The sequence below is a fragment of the Eretmochelys imbricata genome, chromosome 1, assembly GCF_965152235.1.
Source record: "Eretmochelys imbricata isolate rEreImb1 chromosome 1, rEreImb1.hap1, whole genome shotgun sequence".
Classification (NCBI taxonomy): domain Eukaryota; kingdom Metazoa; phylum Chordata; order Testudines; family Cheloniidae; genus Eretmochelys; species Eretmochelys imbricata.
The window spans coordinates 12141483-12159684 of record NC_135572.1 but is presented as its reverse complement, the minus strand read 5'-3'; the positions used below and the strand labels follow the sequence as shown (position 1 = coordinate 12159684).

At 42.7% G+C, this 18202-nt stretch overlaps 1 protein-coding gene across 1 annotated transcript in view; it reads left to right on the top strand.

The window, feature by feature from the left end:
• Positions 1-18202, top strand: part of PGM2L1 (phosphoglucomutase 2 like 1) — a 79773-nt gene that overhangs the window by 29786 nt on the left and 31785 nt on the right. Inside the window, exons 2-3 of the mRNA XM_077833449.1 lie at positions 1287-1454; positions 17499-17605. Coding sequence (XP_077689575.1) covers positions 1287-1454; positions 17499-17605 — 275 coding nt within the window. The remainder of the gene's footprint in view (positions 1-1286; positions 1455-17498; positions 17606-18202) is intronic.

Here is an 18202-nt window from a genome sequence, read left to right as displayed (position 1 = left end):
CCTGCTTAGAGACACTGAAGCTGCTTGTGCATTCATATTTACATTCTCCTAAATTAAAACAAATCTTGCCCTAACCTTTTTTTTTTTTTTTTACTACTGTGGGTGCTCACAGATCCAAACACATTTCTGAGGCTGAATGTAACTTGAATATCCCTCATACGTCCTGACTGTGACACCAACTTAATTGTTGCTTGACTCCTCTGCTTGTCTCTCTCACCAACAGAAGTTGGTCCAGTAAACAATATCTCACCCACCTTGTGTCTCTAATATCCTGGGACGAACACTGCTACAACAACAGCATATCATCTGTTTGAGTAACTTAAAGCTAAACTGGACAAAGCACTAGGGAATGGTTCTGCATGAGCTGCTAGAAACAAATAAGATTACGTAATACTTAATACGTAGGGGGTAGATTTTTGAAAGGCACCCCTGGAGCCCAACTCCCACTGACTAACGGTGCCTTTGAAATTTACCCATAAGCCTTTTAAAATCCCCAATTCCTAGTGCAGCTGACAAGCAATTTTGTTACGACTCTTTGCAATGTAAACTACTCCAAGATACCTGGTTCTGGGCCTTAACTTTGGAAAGGAACATCTTCTGGAGTACAATGCACTTCTTTAATTATTGAGTCATACATAATTAGGCTTGGCAGAATTTGACTCGATCAGTTTGATGGATAATATAAAAAATGTTTGTTTTTAAGGATTTTGCTGACTTTTATCTATTTAACTTTTCACAGTTGCAGGAAATTATGGGGCATTTCAGACAATAGGAAGGTCAGAAAATAATTATTTAATCACAGTAGATGTTGAGATTTAGAAAGTTAAAGCTTTGTAACCGCTAAAACACAGTCAACATCACTTGTCAAAATATACAAAGTAAATTTGAGCCTTAACTCAAATTCTAGCAAGTTCTCAAACAGCACTTTTCTTTCTTTGCCTATATGTAAACTTTGATGATTATAGATGGGAATGTTTGTGTTGATTTATGTGTATATGGTGAAATTGACATTTACCAATAAAAATCTGCTGTTTCCAAGCCTATGCATAATTAAATATGTTTGAGGAGAGATCATGCTAGAAATGACACAGGTTAGAGCAAAGAGTGATCCTTTCTTACACCAACATAGAACTTGTATTATAAAAGAGCTTGGGTTGTGGATATGGAGACCACTTCTTCCTATCCTGTAAATTTGTGTTAAAATAATTCTCTCACGAACTGCACTGCACTGTTCCATCAGATTCTCCTTGAGCAATGGGAACAGAACCTTTGTTTTTCTTTTGCAGAACCCTAAAACAAAAGAGCAGATTGAAAACCTGGTACGGAATGGGATGAATAAAGAGCTGCGGGATCGTCTCTGTTGCAGGCTGACCTTCGGGACTGCTGGACTTCGTTCTGCCATGGGGGCAGGCTTTTGCTACATTAATGACCTTACAGTGATCCAGTCAACACAGGTAACTTGGGTAGTATTATACAGGCAGACTTCTTGATAATGATTTCATAGTAATCATCTTGATCACTTAAAATTGTGCCTTTCATCTTCAAAATTCACAACACATTTAAACTTACTTGAAGCTATATATAGGAATTGTCACCCATCACTGAAATCCAGCCTCATGGGTGGAATGTGGCAGCTGTTCAACGGTACACAGCAATACCAAAAGGACAAGAAGCGTAAAACTACTCATCCAGCTAAACCCACCCAAGGCATCTTCGGTAGGCCGGATGTAATTACCTGAAGTGGAATTTTGCCAGTGAGTTAAAGCTTTTTGTGTTAACTTCAGGGGACTCATCTGACATTACATGAGCAAACAAAATGCTCTTGTTTGCAAGTATTTGAAAGATGTAAATACTGAGAAGGAATTTTCTATATTCTCTATTTTCAGGGTTTCTATCCCCCCCCCCATGTGAGTGGCAATCTGGTGTGTGTGGGGGGGGGGAAGGGAGGGTGCTTGCCCTTTTGAGAGGGTCTGAATGTGATGAAGTGGGAATGTTTCTTAATATTTTGTATGATTACTGTGCATACCTCAGTTTCCCCTATGTGCTGCATGTTGAAATAGGTGGTGGGAAGGGTTGTTTTGCTCTGCTAAAGTCTCAGCAGAATATGGCCACTCTGATGGCTGGGCATGGTGCCTAGCAACTAATGACCTTGGACTGCCCCCACCCCCTGCAGGAAGCCAGCTGTTTTTGTCCAGCTAGGGGACTGAGAGCTTAGGTAGATAGCCAGGTGATCTTGTTCAGACCAGGAAGAGAAACAAACAATAGAGGAGAGACCCTTAGGGTAGTATAGTGTGGGCTGTTGGAAGTAGGAAACACGCTTCTGGACTGGGGACAAAGAGGAGGGGCAGGACTGACCCAGGTGGACTATGCTGTAATTTTTGTTCTATTCTCAGTGCTAACTAAGATGTTTTTATGCTGTTCCAGACATCTAATACACCCTTCCTTTCCAATGCTGTCTGAGTCACTGAGGTTGGGGGTTCATTGCTTCCTTTGGGTATGCAAGTCTCCCCCAGGTGGCCAATTCGAGTGGGCTCACTGAGTGAAATGGGTGCTGAAGGCTCTGAAGTTTGGACTCAGGAGGCAGTGAACCTACAGGGTTTACTCCAGTGAGAGAATGTGACCCTAGGGGGTTAATACTCTAAAGGGCTCCTCCCAGGGACTGTTATAGAGCTGTGCAAGAGCACCAGACCTGTGGCTCCGTAACATTGAGTGTCTCTCTCTCTGCCCCTCAATTTGAGCCAGCATCTGGAAAAGTCCTGCCCCTTTGGATGGAGTGCTGAGAACATGCATACTTCATGCACATCACAGATAGGGAGCACACGTTGAGATGCATGGAGCAGCTCACTTGTCTCAGATCTAGTGTTTTAGATTATGAGTACTTGTGGCACCTTAGAGACTAACAAATTTATTTGAGCATAAGCTTTCGTGAGTTACAGCTCGCTTCATCAGGTGAGCTATTACCAGCAGGAGAGCCGGGGCGGGGGGGGGTGTGGAACTTTTGTAGTGATAATCAAGGTGGGCCATTTCCAGCAGTTGACCAGAACATGTGAGGAACATTGGGGGAGGGAGGGGAAGAAATAAACATGGGGAAATAGTTTTACTTTGTGTAATGACCCATCCACTCCCAGTCTTTATTCAAGCCAAAGTTAATTGTATCCAGTTTGCAAATTAATTTCAATTCAGCAGTCTCTTATTGGAGTCTGTTTTTGAAGTCTTTTTGTTGAAGAATTGCCACTTTTAGGTCTGTAATCGAGTAACCGGAGAGAGTGAAGTGTTCTCCGACTGGTTTTTGAATGTGATAATTCTTGATGTCTGATTTGTGTCCATTTATTCTTTTACATAGAGACTGTCCAGTTTGGCCAATGTACATGGCAGAGGGGCATTGCTGGCACATATCACATTGGTAGATGTGCAGGTGAACGAGTCTCTGATAGTGTGGCTGAGGTGATGAGGCCCTATGATGGTGTCCCCTGAATAGATATGTGGACACAATTGGCAACGGGCTTTGTTGCAAGGATAGGTTCCTGGGTTAGTGTTTTTGTTGTGTGGTGTGTGGTTGCTGGTGAGTACTTGCTTCAGGTTGGGGGGCTGTCTGTCAGGCCAGGAACCTATCCTTGCAACAAAGCCCGTTGCCAACTGATGGTGTCCCCTGAATAGATATGTGGACACCACATAAAAAGTGAACCCTACAGGTGCAAAAGCCCAGAAGGCAATTTTTTTCTTAGGATTTTGGGGGTCATTACACACAGTAAAACTATTTCCCCATGTTTATTACCTCCCGTTCCCTCCCACCCCCGGCTCACCTGCTGGTAATAGCTCACCTTACCTGATCAATCTTGTTAGTCTGTATGGTAACACCCATTGTTTCATGTTCTCTGTGTATATAAAATCTCCCCGCTGTATTTTCCACTACATGCATCCGATGAAGTGAGCTGTAGCTCATGAAGTTTATGTGCAAATAAATTTTAGTCTCTATGGTGCCACAAGTCCTCCTTTTCTTTTTGCGGATACAGACTAACACGGCTGCTACTTTGAAACCTGTTTTAGATTATGTTAATCTTCATGGGGTGTTTGCATGCTGAAAACATCACATTGAAACGAATAGGCCACTTCACACCTTTTCAGACCCTCCTGTGCTGTCAGTGGATGTGTAAAGGAGTCCCATCCTCATCTCCTGTTTAAAGGACACTTCTGACTGCTCTAAAATCTGCATGCTTGCCCTGATTTTCTTGAAATTAGCTGGTTTCAGAGTAGCAGCCGTGTTAGTCTGTATTCTCAAAAAGAAAAGGTGTACTAATGGCACCTTAGAGACTAACCAATTTATTTGAGCATAAGCTTTCGTGAGCTACAGCTCACTTCAAGCTGTAGCTCACAAAAGCTTATGCTCAAATAAATTGGTTAGTCTCTAAGGTGCCACTAGTACTCCTTTTCTTTTTGAAATTAGCTATGACTCAGGTGAGTGCAGAGCAGAGTAGGGTTGGTGATTCAAAGTTGGGTCATATGAGCTAGGGTTTCCAGAGATATAATCTGGGAGGAAAAAAATAGCCATTTTTCAAAAAATTGGTGGTTTTTGTTTTTTTGGGTTTTTTGGTTATGTTTGGTTTTTTTGCCCTGAGGTAGAGCTCAAACTGTTGTTGTGATGCAGGTCAAAATGGTCTCAGTCAGTTTTGATCTCAGGCTTTGCATGGCACCTGCTAATTCTCTGGGGGACTCTGGAAAAATTGCTGCCCCAACAGACCCACTCCTTGGCTGTATTTGGCTCTGCAGCAACTTCTGCCTTAATTTCCCCCACCTTCTTTTTGCCTTTCTTCAGCGGAGAGGATGAGCGAACAAACACATGACCAATAAATAGGTATGTTGCTTAACACGCTTACTGGAAGGTGCTCAGATACTATGGCAATGAGTGCAGTATAAAAACTTCCGTAGTACAGAATCAGTGTTGACACTTGGTTTAGCTACAGTAGTGATAGGGATGATGGAACTTCTGAAGGAAAAAAGTCTAGTGGCCTTGTTTGCTAATAAATGTTTTGCTGTAAAGGAAGTTATAGTCAGTCACTTGGCTTTTTGACCTGTGTGGTGTTGAGTTCGGAGCTGTTCATGCTCCGAACGCCTGAAAACTGCATGCTGCCTTTGTGTTTTGGGTCTGCTGAAAGTGTGAGTGAGCTTGGATTGGCTGACAGAATAAATGTTCTTGGCAGGAAGTGTAAAGTTTCATTTTATGCACTAGGGAATCAGTCTTTCCTAGTGCTGTATCATGTGAATTATTTTTTGTGTGTGGGTTATTGAAAGTCAAACTGGTTGGTATTTACTCTGTAAAGGCTCTATTTTTGGTTGTTTACTTTCTGTGGTTAGGCATGCTAAAGTGATGATCTCGAGGAGCCAGCTAAAGCTTACTTCTGAAGCAGAAAGGCTTTTGATTTAATCTCTGTTCGTTGAGTACTTTCAATCTTCTTTGTTCTGGGATTTTAACTACATTAGAGATAAGGTATAGTGGGAGTATGTTAAATGGGTAATCCTGATTTACTAAAAAATGTTAACTGCTTCTTTCCCAAAGCAGTACTTTAAATGGTCTTTAGTGTAATTTTAAATTTTTTCCTTTTAAGGTGTTCCATTGAAGTCTTTATTCTAAATATACCCTGTACTCCTTGGCACCAAAGTTTTGTGATTGAACTGGAGGTCATACAAAAAGAAAAGGAGTACTTGTGGCACCTTAGAGACTAACCAATTTATTTGAGCATGAGCTTTCGTGGGCTACAGCTCACTCACAAAGGCCTGATCCAGAGAAATGCCCAGCAGCCACTAATATTCGCTCTCTTGGGGGATTGTGAATGCTTAGCACTTTTCTGGATTAGGCCCAGGAATGCAGTATAAATCTGCAGCAAGCATTAGTTTCTAGGCATTCCAATTACATTTAGTATGTTACTGAAATCTACCTCCAAAGATTCTTCTAACAGTGCTAGAAACACTATTGCTCTTTTAAAATTAATATCAGAAACACAAAATCCTGAGCCAAATCGGGGTTGGGTCAGAGTAGGAGAAAATTCTAGCCTGTGTATGTCTGGCTAAACATCAGATATTCAGCAAATTGATATTTTTCTAAAGCTACCTGCCCTCATGTATGATCAAGTGGCTTTGGTGCTCTAAAGGTTTCAGTGGTGTCTGATCTTTCTAAAGTTCTCAGTGTACCACAAAGTGGTGTATAATAACTAAATGGTTAATGGTCCATATAATTATTATGGAAGTGTTTGAAAGCGGTCAGTGGTGATGCTGGGAATCGAAAGCAGAGAGAAGTTCCAAAAGGAAATGGGATTTCAATTAATTCTTGTAGTTTAAATATTGGCAATACTCTGGGCTCTCCCTGTCAGCTTTCTCCTGTAGCACTGGCACAAAGTACAAATGTTGACAAGCTGGGAGTAATTCAGCCCACTCACATCTCAGATTTGGGGTCTCTTGCTGGCTAACTGATATTTAAATGAGGTGGTGAAAAGAATTCCCTTATCGTGGATATTGTAACATGTCATAAGTGCCAGGTAAAACTCCCACATGACTTTTAAAGATATAAAACAACTGTTGTTTTCCCACACAGTGAATATGCTCCATATGAACAATTTTTGTACGTAAACAGTTTTTGTAGGTTTAATCCCTAGTCTGTAGAAGTAGGTGCAGTATGAAAAACCTGCCACACTTTGGAGGAGAGTATTATCATTTAGATTGTGGTAGCACCCAACCGTGCAAGGGACTTTCTAAACACAGACCGAGATGAGCTCTCTGCCCTAGAGAGCTCACACTCTGCAAAGACTAAGGCCTGGTTTACACTGCCAAGTTTTTTCGCTAAAAGGCAGCTTTTGGCGATGAAACAGCAGAGGTGTACACACTACAAAGCCATTTTTTGCGACGAAACTCTTCAGTAGCAGCACTGTAATAAAACCACCACCACGAGGGTGATAAGACTTTTTGTGCAAATGTTTTATTGCCAAAGTGCCAGTGTAAACACCTTGCTTTCTTTTATCACTGTCATTGGCCTCGGGAGATGTCCAACAGTGCCTGCCGTGACAGCACTGCTCATTGTTTTGAATCCAGCAACCTTGCATGCATGTGCTTCTTCCCGTTCAAAGCTCCCTTCTGGCAGCTGGCATTCTGCTCTGTGCTGGGAAACAGAGCAAATCTTCAACATGGAACGTTCCTGCTGTCTCCCACACTACAAACACGCAGGGGTGGAGGGGTGTGTGTGTGAGAGAGAGAGACTCTGTGCTGTGCAGAGCCAGAGAGGGAGCTGGGGGCTGATGTCGGGGTTTCTCTCTTCACTCTGCCTCAGGACAGATTGCTTTTGGTGGCTGTCTGAACTTAGGACACAGCATGCCAACACACTCACTCTCCCCCAACACACAGTCTCTCTCTCCACCTTCATACACACACGCTCCCTGTCACACATTCTTCCCCCCACATACTTCAGTTGTAAAGCTGATGGTAATCTAGTAGGATGCCCATAGAACAATGGGATTGAGAAACCTGCCCCATGAGGCATTCATAGAATCATAGAATATCAGGGTTGGAAGGGACCTCAGGAGGTCATCTAATCCAACCCCCTGCTCAAAGCAGGACCAATCCCCAACAATTGCAAACCGTTCCCAAAGCACCCTGCAGCCAGTTGCACAGTGGGATAGCTACCACAGTGCACTGCTTTCTTTGTCATTGCAAGAGCTGCTAGTGTGGATGCGCTCAGGGTTGTCCCTAGGGGTGTGGGGCCTAGGACAAATCAGCCTCCTCGCCCCCCTCACCTGCCGCTTTCCTCCTTGCTGTCTGCCCGCCTGCCTGCCTGCCGCTTACCGCCCCGCCATCCACCTGGTGTGCCATCTGTCCGCCGCTCTACTCGCAGTCCATCTGCCCACGCGCAGCCTCATCCCCCTCCCACCTGCCTGTCTGCCGCTCGCCTCCACACTCACCTCCTCACCCTGCTTGCCCACCCACCTCCCTGCCTGCCTCTTCACCTGAATATCGGGACAAATGGTGTCCTGATCACACATCGATTGGGATGCAGGACAAAGGGCTAAATATCGGGACAATCCCTATTTTATCAAAGCGCGGGGGCCCCCCAAAGCGCAGGACCCAGGGCAGTTGCTCTGATTCGCCCTACTCAAGGGATGGCTCTGGCTCCAGTGACACGAGGAGAACAGTGTGGGCATGCAACGGCAGCTTGTTTTAAAGCGATTTAATAAAAGTGGTCTAACTTTTGGCGGAAAAACTTGGCAATGTAGACATAGCCTCAGGCAGTTGTTGGAGAGAGGAGAGGGGATATAACATATTAACAGTGTGACCAGGCTAGTGATAGGCCCCCATCATTCTGCCCCAAGAATGAGCAGTTAACTGCTCATTTATGTGCAAAGAAGGATTTGAAAGCTGGGAGTGGCCTAAGGATGCTGGAGCTGGGCATTGCTGTGGGGAAGGAAGCAAAAGGGATAAATGGTGGCATGAAGGACAGGGAGGGGAATTTAGGCCATTTCTAGGCTACTGCTTATGTCAGCAAAACGTATGTCACTCAGGAGTGTGGGGAAAAAAACCACCTCCCTGAATGACAAGTTTCACCAGTATAAGCGGTAGCATGCATAGCGCTATGTCAGCAGGAGAACTTCTCCTAAGTGGTTAATTTAAATTACGCAAACAACATTGACCAATCTTGTAACGAACAAGTCACATTTGGGGGAAGGAGGGAATCCGAGATGAAGGTGAAGGAGAGGAACTCAGGACAATTGTTAGTGGTAAATTCAGTTAATTTAGGTTTCGGAGTAGCAGCCGTGTTAGTCTGTATTTGCAAAAAGAAAAGGAGTACTTGTGGCACCTTAGAGACTAACCAATTTATTTGAGCATAAGCTTTCGTGAGCTACGACTCACTTCATTGGATCTAATTCATCGGATTAATTCATCTAAATTAATTTAGAGATTACCTAAATGGAAGTGAGCAGCTGCACCACTTCTGCTAGGGGCCAAGAAATTGCCTAATATACGTTCTCCCACTACTATAGAGTAGCAGCACTGTCAATCCCAAGCATTCAAAAATGAATCAGTCCCCCAAAATTATAAGAAAAAAATTGCCTTCTGGGCTTTTGCACCTGTAGGGTTCACTTTTTATGTGGTGTCCACATATCTATTCAGGGGACACCATCATAGGGCCTAATCACATCAGCCACACCATAAAGGCTTGTTCACCTGCACATCTACCAATGTGATCTATGTCATCATGTGTCAGCAATGCCCCTCTGCCATGTACATCGGTCAAACTGGACAGTCTCTACGTAAAAGAATAAATGGACACAGATCAGATGTCAAGAATTATAACATTCAAAAACCAGTTGGAGAACACTTCAATTTCTCTGGTCACTCGATTACAGACCTAAAAGTAGCAATACTTCAACAAAAAAACTTCAAAAACAGACTCCAGTGAGAGACTGCTGAATTGGAATTAATTTGCAAACTGTATACAAGTAACTTAGGCTTAAATAGAGACTGGAAGTGGATGGGTCATTACACAAAGTAAAGCTATTTCCCTATGTTTTATTCCCCCCTTCCCCGCCACTGTTCCTCAGATGTTCTTGTGAACTGTTGGAAATGGCCCACCTTGATTATTACTACAAAAGGTTTTTCCCCCCCTGCTCTGCTGCTGGTAATAGCTCACCTTACTGGATCACTCTCGTTACAGTGTGTATCGTAACACCCATTGTTTCATGTTCTCTATTTATATAAATCTCCCCACTGTATTTTCCACTGAATGCATCCAATGAAATGAGCTGTAGCTCACGAAACCTTATGCTCCAATAAATTTGTTAGTCTCTAAGGTGCCACAAGTACTCCTTTTCTTTTTAAAACTGTTACTTGCATGGAAGCTGAGATTCTCACAATCCCATGACTCCAGGAGCTGGGGCTTTAAGAAAACCCAGAACATAGAGGCTCATGATAAAATCACAAGAGTTGGCAGCACTGAAATAGATGAATGCAATTGTCCCTTAACCAAAGCAATTTAAAAAATGAGACCACCTTTGTGAGAGAACATGGATATTCCACCTAAATTCACACTGCAGTCAAGAGGATGAGAAAGATAAAAGCTGTGTGAACAGAACATACTGAGTATCAGATAAGCGTGTTAACTAGCCAGTCAGAAATCCTGCGCCTGAAATTTGTGCTGGCTTGAACTATCTTGAGCTTGTTAGCATCTGTGCTGTGCCAGTTTCTGCATGGGGGAGGTAGGGAAGCTGATATACAGAACCCTGAACATATCAGGGTTTTTGAAAAGTTCAAGGGAAATCTCAGTCCAAAGACTGCAGAGGCAAGAATCTCAGGATTTATAAGTGTGAAATGGAAATTATACATCGTTGTATCATTTATGCAAAGATGGGCAAAATTTTACCTCTCAGTTTGACTAAAATAAATGTTAGACTTTGTCTCTGCATTAGTCTTCCAATCTGTTGGGGCCTGTACGAGCTATTTTAATATAATGTAAGCAATAATACATGGTGCTGCTGACCTGCCTATGCGATCTAGCTTGGGTGGATGGAGTCAGGGTTAAATAAGCTTTGCTCATTTCTCTTTGACATTTTCCAGTGGTTCATGATCACCCCATTCACAGCTAAGTGAAAATCCTTTACAGAAGTCGAATGGGGCTCAATCTTGACATTGCTTCTATTCAGCATTTGTGAAGCTTCAGAGGGTGACTATGAGATGCCATGGCCTATGATTCCATCAGTATGCAGAAAGAACATAACTTTCTTCTTAGGGTATGTGTTTGTGTGAATCCCACTCTAGGTGCACCTGCACATTATGTGCACAGGATTGGGATCTGTGAATAGCAGTGTCAATTGGGCCATGCCTGGCAGTGAATGTTACTTAAAGGGCAAAGCAGCTGCATCCATTCCTCTCTTCTCTTACCACCTGTGTCAGCCCAAAACCCCTTAGCAGAACTACTCTGATAAATTGGGATTAATTCCCTTCACATAGCCCCCCCCCCTTTGATTTGAGTTACCAAAAACCCACAAAAGATTTACATTTAAAACTTTTCCTCAGCTCTTTGCATCCTTGTCTGGGCCTAAAATGGTAGATTCAAAATCCTTTGGTTTCAAACAGTGTCTGTTCTGCCAAGGAGTCATTCCTGTTACAGACTGCCACAGCAACTGTCTCTCTCTTGGTGAGATCCATGTGCCAGATTGTCCTGGTTGAAAAGGAATTGGGTTATACCGAGCAGCAAAGTCCAGGGACACTCAGCTTAAGCTATGCTTTCTCAAACAATCAGTAAGGGAATTCAGACACAATCAAGGATCAACCTCCAAATGGATCTAATCTCTTCTATGTCCCAGTCTACTGGTGCCCCTGATATGGGACCTCTGAAGACAACCTTGGTACCAACAGCCACTTGGGCATAGAGGACTAGTACTATCACCTCACTGAGGCAAGGGAAATTCTGAACATCGGGATAGGTATGGCTCCTTGCACTGACCCCCCCCTTCTTCCCACAAGAAGTTCAAACCCTTTCTCTCCTCCCAGAAACAGAGCACTAATCCCGCTTGTTCAATAGGGGCAGATGATGCTGGCTCTGTCTCCAGCTCCCCATTGAAGAGGCACAAGTCACTTGGTGCCTACACCTGACAATACTGTTGGCAATCAGCCATTGGCACCTGCATAGACACTATACTGTCACCAATACAGACAATGGATACATTAATGGTACTGGCCAATCCAATGTTAGAGGAAGATATGTCATGTCTCTGACATCACCCTCAGCACCGATGACACTACACTTGGCTCTCCAGCATTAGGGTACAGAAGTCACCTCAAAGATTGGCACCACCTCTGGAGGAGACTTATCGCTCATATCCATCACCAGGGACATACCTTCTCTCCGCTGTCTAGTAGGGAGTCTTCTCGGAAGGTCTCTGTCTAAACACAGGGACACTTACTGCAGAGCCTTGACTCATCTGTCTTAGCCATGGTAATGGTCTGGTCAGCCTTACCAGACAGAACCAGCTTTATCGCTACAATGCTCCACCTTAGCAATAGGCATATACTGGGGATCTAAATCTAGAGCAGCCAGGAGCCAATCTCCCTCCTACCACTTAAGCAAATATAGGTCACATTCCTCTTCTGCTGGAGGAACAGGCAGGTCTAAAGCATCCTGAGCAACACCCTCCTTAATCTTCTCTCAGAGACACGTCACTGTCCTCTCCTGACAAGTTCTTCAACTCCTGGACTGATTTCTGATGACTTTAGAGCATTCCATGAAGCTGCTACTCTCATGTTGCAGAGGCACTCAAAATAGAGACCTAGTAATTGAAGCAAAAGCTTGTGAGCTTTGAAACACTCCTTGAAGAATCGCACTGTGAATTAATGAAGGCATCTTAGAACCAACCTAGACCCTTGTGGCAGATATCAGCAACTTTACCACCAACAGCTAGAGGCAGAAATGAAGTATCAAATGGCTGGAGCATCTTTGCATCTGTCCAACACTGGATTCTTTAGAGGTCTCTGCAGTCCAGGACAAGACCAGTGTGCAAACACACAAGTAAATTAGCTGCCATTGAAAGAGAGGCTTATTTGTCAGCAACACTCAGTTTGCTCATCGCAGTTATCAAGCCTTATTTACAAAATACCCTATCCTAAATGAGATAATTGTACCCCCTTCTTGGCTGAACTTCAGGAATCCAGAGTTAAAAGCCATCATTGCTGAAGGCCAGCTTGTGGCAAAAGCATCTTTACAGGCAGCCATAGATCCCTGGCCATGGTGGAGACTATGTGCAGAGAGTCATGATTACAGGCCTCTGGAATCCCTTGGGAGCTGCAAAACAAAGTTAAGGACTTACTTAAGGGTACAGACCCTTATGTATCGCACATACAGATGATGCAGTTACATTCCCTAAAAGGCACCTGGGCTATGCTTTGCTCATTGGGTCTCTACATCTCTACCCCAAATTGCAAGCTTTAAATACCAAGGGAAATCCATACAGAAGACACCTGCATACCCTCAACAATGGTTTTCTGCATACCCACCTGGAAAGAGGTAGAGCTTTTCTTGGAGGAGACCATCTTTCTCGGTCTCTGGTTAACTTTCATCTGCTTTTCAGACAGTAGGTTTGATACCCATCAGACAAGCAATCCACAAATGCTACCTTTTGGATGCTGGCTTGCTTTCTTCCATCAGGCTTGGTCTGCAGTAAAAGAAGTGCTGAAAGTTGTCTCATAAGGCTATTCCATCCAGTTTGTCCTTGCCTCCTACCCATCTCTCTTCAGAGATCCTTCTGATGAAAATAAACTAAAAGTGGCTTCTCTGGTGCCTCTAGGAGAGCTACCTTTTTGGAATTCAGTGGAAATTTTTTGTTCTTGATATCTCCTTATTCCAAAGAAGAAAGGGGGGCCTTGTCCGATCCAGTTTTGAGATTCAGAATGGTAATGTTTGCCGCCATATGTTCTCTTCATGCTCAAGATTGGTTTGTGGCTCTCTGCCTTCACAGCACTCAATTTCATATCTCAATCCATCCAACCTACGGTGGATGATCTAGAATTCACAGTAGGGCCCAGTCATTACCAATATGAAGTGCTGTTATTTGGTCTCTCCACAGCAAAAATATTTTATAAAATGCCTAATTGTTGTGGCAACACATCTAAGGAGATACGGCATTCACATTTTCCATATCTGGATGATTGGCTGAATTCAGACAGCTGAGCCGCATGGTAAACTATGAAAAATCTGCCTACCTATCAGAGCTTTTAGAAACACTAATCTATTCAAAATCAGCAAAAATATATTTTCCCAAGTACAGATTTTGCTCTATCCAGGTGGTTGACATCACAGAAAAAACCTGCGACAAACTTGCACGTATGTGACATTACTAATCAGACTTCACCTACATGCATTAAAGGCTGGCTAAGGTCAATGTATCACACTGCAAAACATCAAATAAGCATGCCAGTTCTACTCAGAGCTCCCAGTCTGTCAGTACCAAACAGGTGGTCAGACCAGCTTGTTACCCTTCTCCACACTACTGCCTACAAAGACATTGATCACAGATGCATCAGGAACAGGGTGCAGTGCATACCTGGACCCACCTCCATATACAAGGACCTTGGTCCCAAAAGGGCATGAGGCTACGCATAAAATCTTGTCATGATCTATCCCTTTCTGGGCACACCCCATATTTATCAGGGTCTCTGGATCACTAGTGCAGCCTTTTTACCTTCCTAGTTGTCTTAGCCTAATATTTATAGGCACGTATCCTGTCTTGGCTACTTTTCCTAATTCTGTTTTCGAGGGCCCTGCAGCTCCCTTCCAAAACCCACCAACTGACTTCACTTCCAACTGCTTGGTTTGATAAACAGTAAATTTATTTAACCCGAATAGACATAACACAAACAAAACAATGGTCAGTAACCTTTCTAGTTCTTACACTGAAAGGGATATACTAAGCTTTTGAGAACCTAGTGGAGATTTCTGTCCTCACAGAAGCTACCCAAAGAATCTTCTCTCCCTCTCTCCAGGAGTCAACTGCTAATCCTCCAAATTAACCCCCCCCCCCCGCCAACAAATTGCAAGCTGTCATGACTGACCCTTCCCACAATATTCCGTAATTGTTGAGACCTCATCCCAAATTTATTCCTGAACTTGTCACACTTATTTGAACCAATCTACTTGTCTTTATTCCAAAACCCCATTCCTCTCCAGTGGAGTAGAAATTCCCCTGCTTTAGATGTTTTTCGGACTGTGATAGGATGGAGCCCTTCAGACGTTTCCAGTCTTTTTTTTTTTTTTTTCCCGGGGGGGGGCAGCGGGGGGTTTGCCATTTCTCATGATTCTAAGGGACGTGTAGTTTCCCAGATAATAACTGAACCTAAATGGATTACAGTGCATTTCAGGCTGCTATCACATGGCTGGTATCAAAGCTTATTCCACAAGAGGGCAGACTGCCTCTCCTGTGTGCTTTAGAAACAGCCACATAGCTGAATTTTGTAAGGCAGTTAGTGGCAAGCAGGACTCCTCAATCCTATCTTCCAGATGGGACTCTGCTTATCGGTCATTTAGAATTGGAGATGTATCTTAGCTGACATCTGGAAGAACCACAGTTACTATAAGAAAAGGAGTACTTGTGGCACCTTAGAGACTAACCAATTTATTTGAGCATAAGCTTTTGTGAGCTACAGCTCACTTCATCGGATGCATACTGTGGAAAGTGTAGAAGATCTTTTTATATGCACACTAAGCATGAAAAAATACCTCCTCCCACCCCACTCTCCTGCTGCTAATAGCTTATCTAAAGTGACCACTCTCCTTACAATGTGTATGATAATCAAGGTGGGCCATTTCCAGCACAAATCCAGGGTTTGACAAAAACGTCTGGGGGGGGAGGTAGGAAAAAACAAGGGGAAATAGGTTACCTTGCATAATGACTTAGCCACTCCCAGTCTCTATTCAAGCCTAAGTTAATTGTATCCAATTTGCAAATGAATTCCAATTCAACAGTTTCTCGCTGGAGTGTGGATTTGACCTTTTTTTTGCTGTAATATCAGAAATTTCATGCCTGTAATCGCGTGACCTATCAGAGGCTCGTTCACCTGCACATCCACCAATGTGATATATGCCATCATGTGCCAGCAATGCCCCTCTGCCATGTACATTGGTCAAACTGGACAGTCTCTACATAAAAGAATAAATGGACACAAATCAGATGTCAAGAATTTTAACATTCATAAACCAGTCGGAGAACACTTCAATCTCTCTGGTCACGTGATTACAGGCATGAAAGTTGTGATATTACAACAAAAAAAACTTCAAATCCAGACTCCAGCAAGAGACTGCTGAATTGGAATTCATTTGCAAATTGGATACAATTAACTTAGGCTTGAATAAAGACTGGGAGTGGCTAAGTCATTATGCAAGGTAACCTATTTCCCCTTGTTTTTTCCTTACCCCCCCTCTTCCCCCCGACGTTCTTGTTAAACCCTGGATTTGTGCTGGAAATGGCCCACCTTGATTATCATACACATTGTAAGGAGAGTAGTCACTTCAGATAAGCTATTACCAGCAGGAGAGTGGGATGGGAGGAGGTATTTTTTCATGCTTTGTGTGTATATAAAAAGATCTTCTACACTTTCCACAGTATGCATCTGATGAAGTGAGCTGTAGCTCACGAAAGCTTATGCTCAAATACATTGGTTAGTTACTAAGGTGCCACAAGTCCTCCTTTTCTTTTTGCGAATACAGACTAACACGGCTGTTACTCTGAAACCAGTTACTATAAGGTAAGTAACCGTTCTGTCTTCTAGTGCAGGCAGTGCCATCTCCCGTATCCTCCACTGTCTGAAGGAAACCGGAAGCTTTGAGAAGAGTAGTTGGTTCAAGCTTGATCCATTAAGATGGTGACGTTATAGGAAAACACTTCGGAATTGGCAGCTTTACATTCTCATTCTAAGAGAGGGCCACTCAGCATTGGGGATCAAAATGGTGCTTACTGGATGCATCAGTGCTCCTAGATATAGTTGCTACACACCAACAATTGCCATAAACAACTTCTAATATCTAAATAATAAATAACTTAATATTCAGACCATCGTAGACATACTTTTAATTTTAGCATTATCAGTAGTAAATATCCTATTAAAGATAAACAGGATGAACTAAATACACTTATGGGATAACTGCTTCACCATTGGGAGTAGGTGTGTAAATCCACTTGTAATGAAAAACTGTTGTGTATGGAGTCACATTTTCTAAAGTAATGTGCAGTGTTGAAAGGATAATTTACTTTAGGTAAGAAGTGAGAACTAGTACATATTGTGTTCCGTAGATTGTGGTCTAAACACAAGCATGAGACTTAAGTGAACCACTTATATAGCAAAAAGAAAAGGAGTACTTGTGGCACCTTAGAGATTAACCAATTTATTTGAGCATAAGCTTTCGTGAGCTAAAGCTCACTTCATCGGATGTGAGCTGTAGCTCACGAAAGCTTATGCTCAAATAAATTGGTTAGTCTCTAAGGTGCCACAAGTACTCCTTTTCTTTTTGCGAATACAGACTAACACGGCTGTTAGTCTGAAACTTATGTAACAAAGTGTGTGTGAATTATTCAGATTTTTCTTTTATGAATTGGTTCATTATTTCCAATTAATGTTGTATCCTGTGGATTAATCTCAAGTATTTGCTGCTTCAAGGATTTGTTACCTAATTTTCTGTCCATTCTGCCTGGTTATCTGTTTCTGCTCCCTGACTAGATTCTCATGGGTATTTGCAACCTTTCTCTTCCTGTGAACACTCTAGGAACAAAATGTACTAGTACTTCAAACGCCATTAAAGCAGATTTTCTGTCTATTTGAACCAGTGTTTATCGTTTTTTATCATTAACCCAGCTCTAGTGAAACAAAAGTCCTTTTCCCCATTATTGTGGCATAATGAATTCTGAACAGAGTAATCTTTGAGCTGTATGTGCAGTATAATGGAGCTAACTCTTCATGCTTCTGTTTTGCTGCAGGGAATGTACAAATACCTTGAGAGGTGTTTTTCAGACTTCAGGCAGAGAGGCTTCGTTGTTGGATATGACACGCGAGGTCAGGTGACCAGCAGCTGCAGCAGTAAGAGGTATGAGGATTGATTCCATTTGAAAGACTAGAATTTGAAGTGTGGCTTAGAATGTGTCTCTTCATATGGGGAATTTATCAGGAATTTAGTGTATTATCTATTTAAATTTCTGTAGTGCCTAAGCATCTTAGTCATGGACCCCTCATGCTAGGCGCTGTACAGATGCATAACAAAGACAGTCCTTGCCCCAAAAGAGTATACCATCTAAATGCACAAGCACTCTAAAGAGCAAGACAGTCCCATGATGCAGAAATCACGATATCTGTGTGGGACTTAAGTGTGAAAGCAAACTTAAAATGCTAAGCCCTTAGCTTGAATACATCAAAAAAGTGCACGACTGGTTATCGATGTGTCTGTATTGAGTTTTAGTGCAAAACTGTAGTCCCAACTCTGTCAAACTGCACATGTGATTTAAACTTCCATGGTGGGAAAAGGAGTAATTCCTCCTTCAATCCTATGTAACTATTGTGATACCTCTTGTAGCCTCATACACTGATTTGTCTCAGCCGTATGCAGGCATTAACACACACTCTCGCAAATTAGGAGTCTTTTCTAATTTCATGCTTAAAAAAATCCAAACTTCTACAAATATAAAGG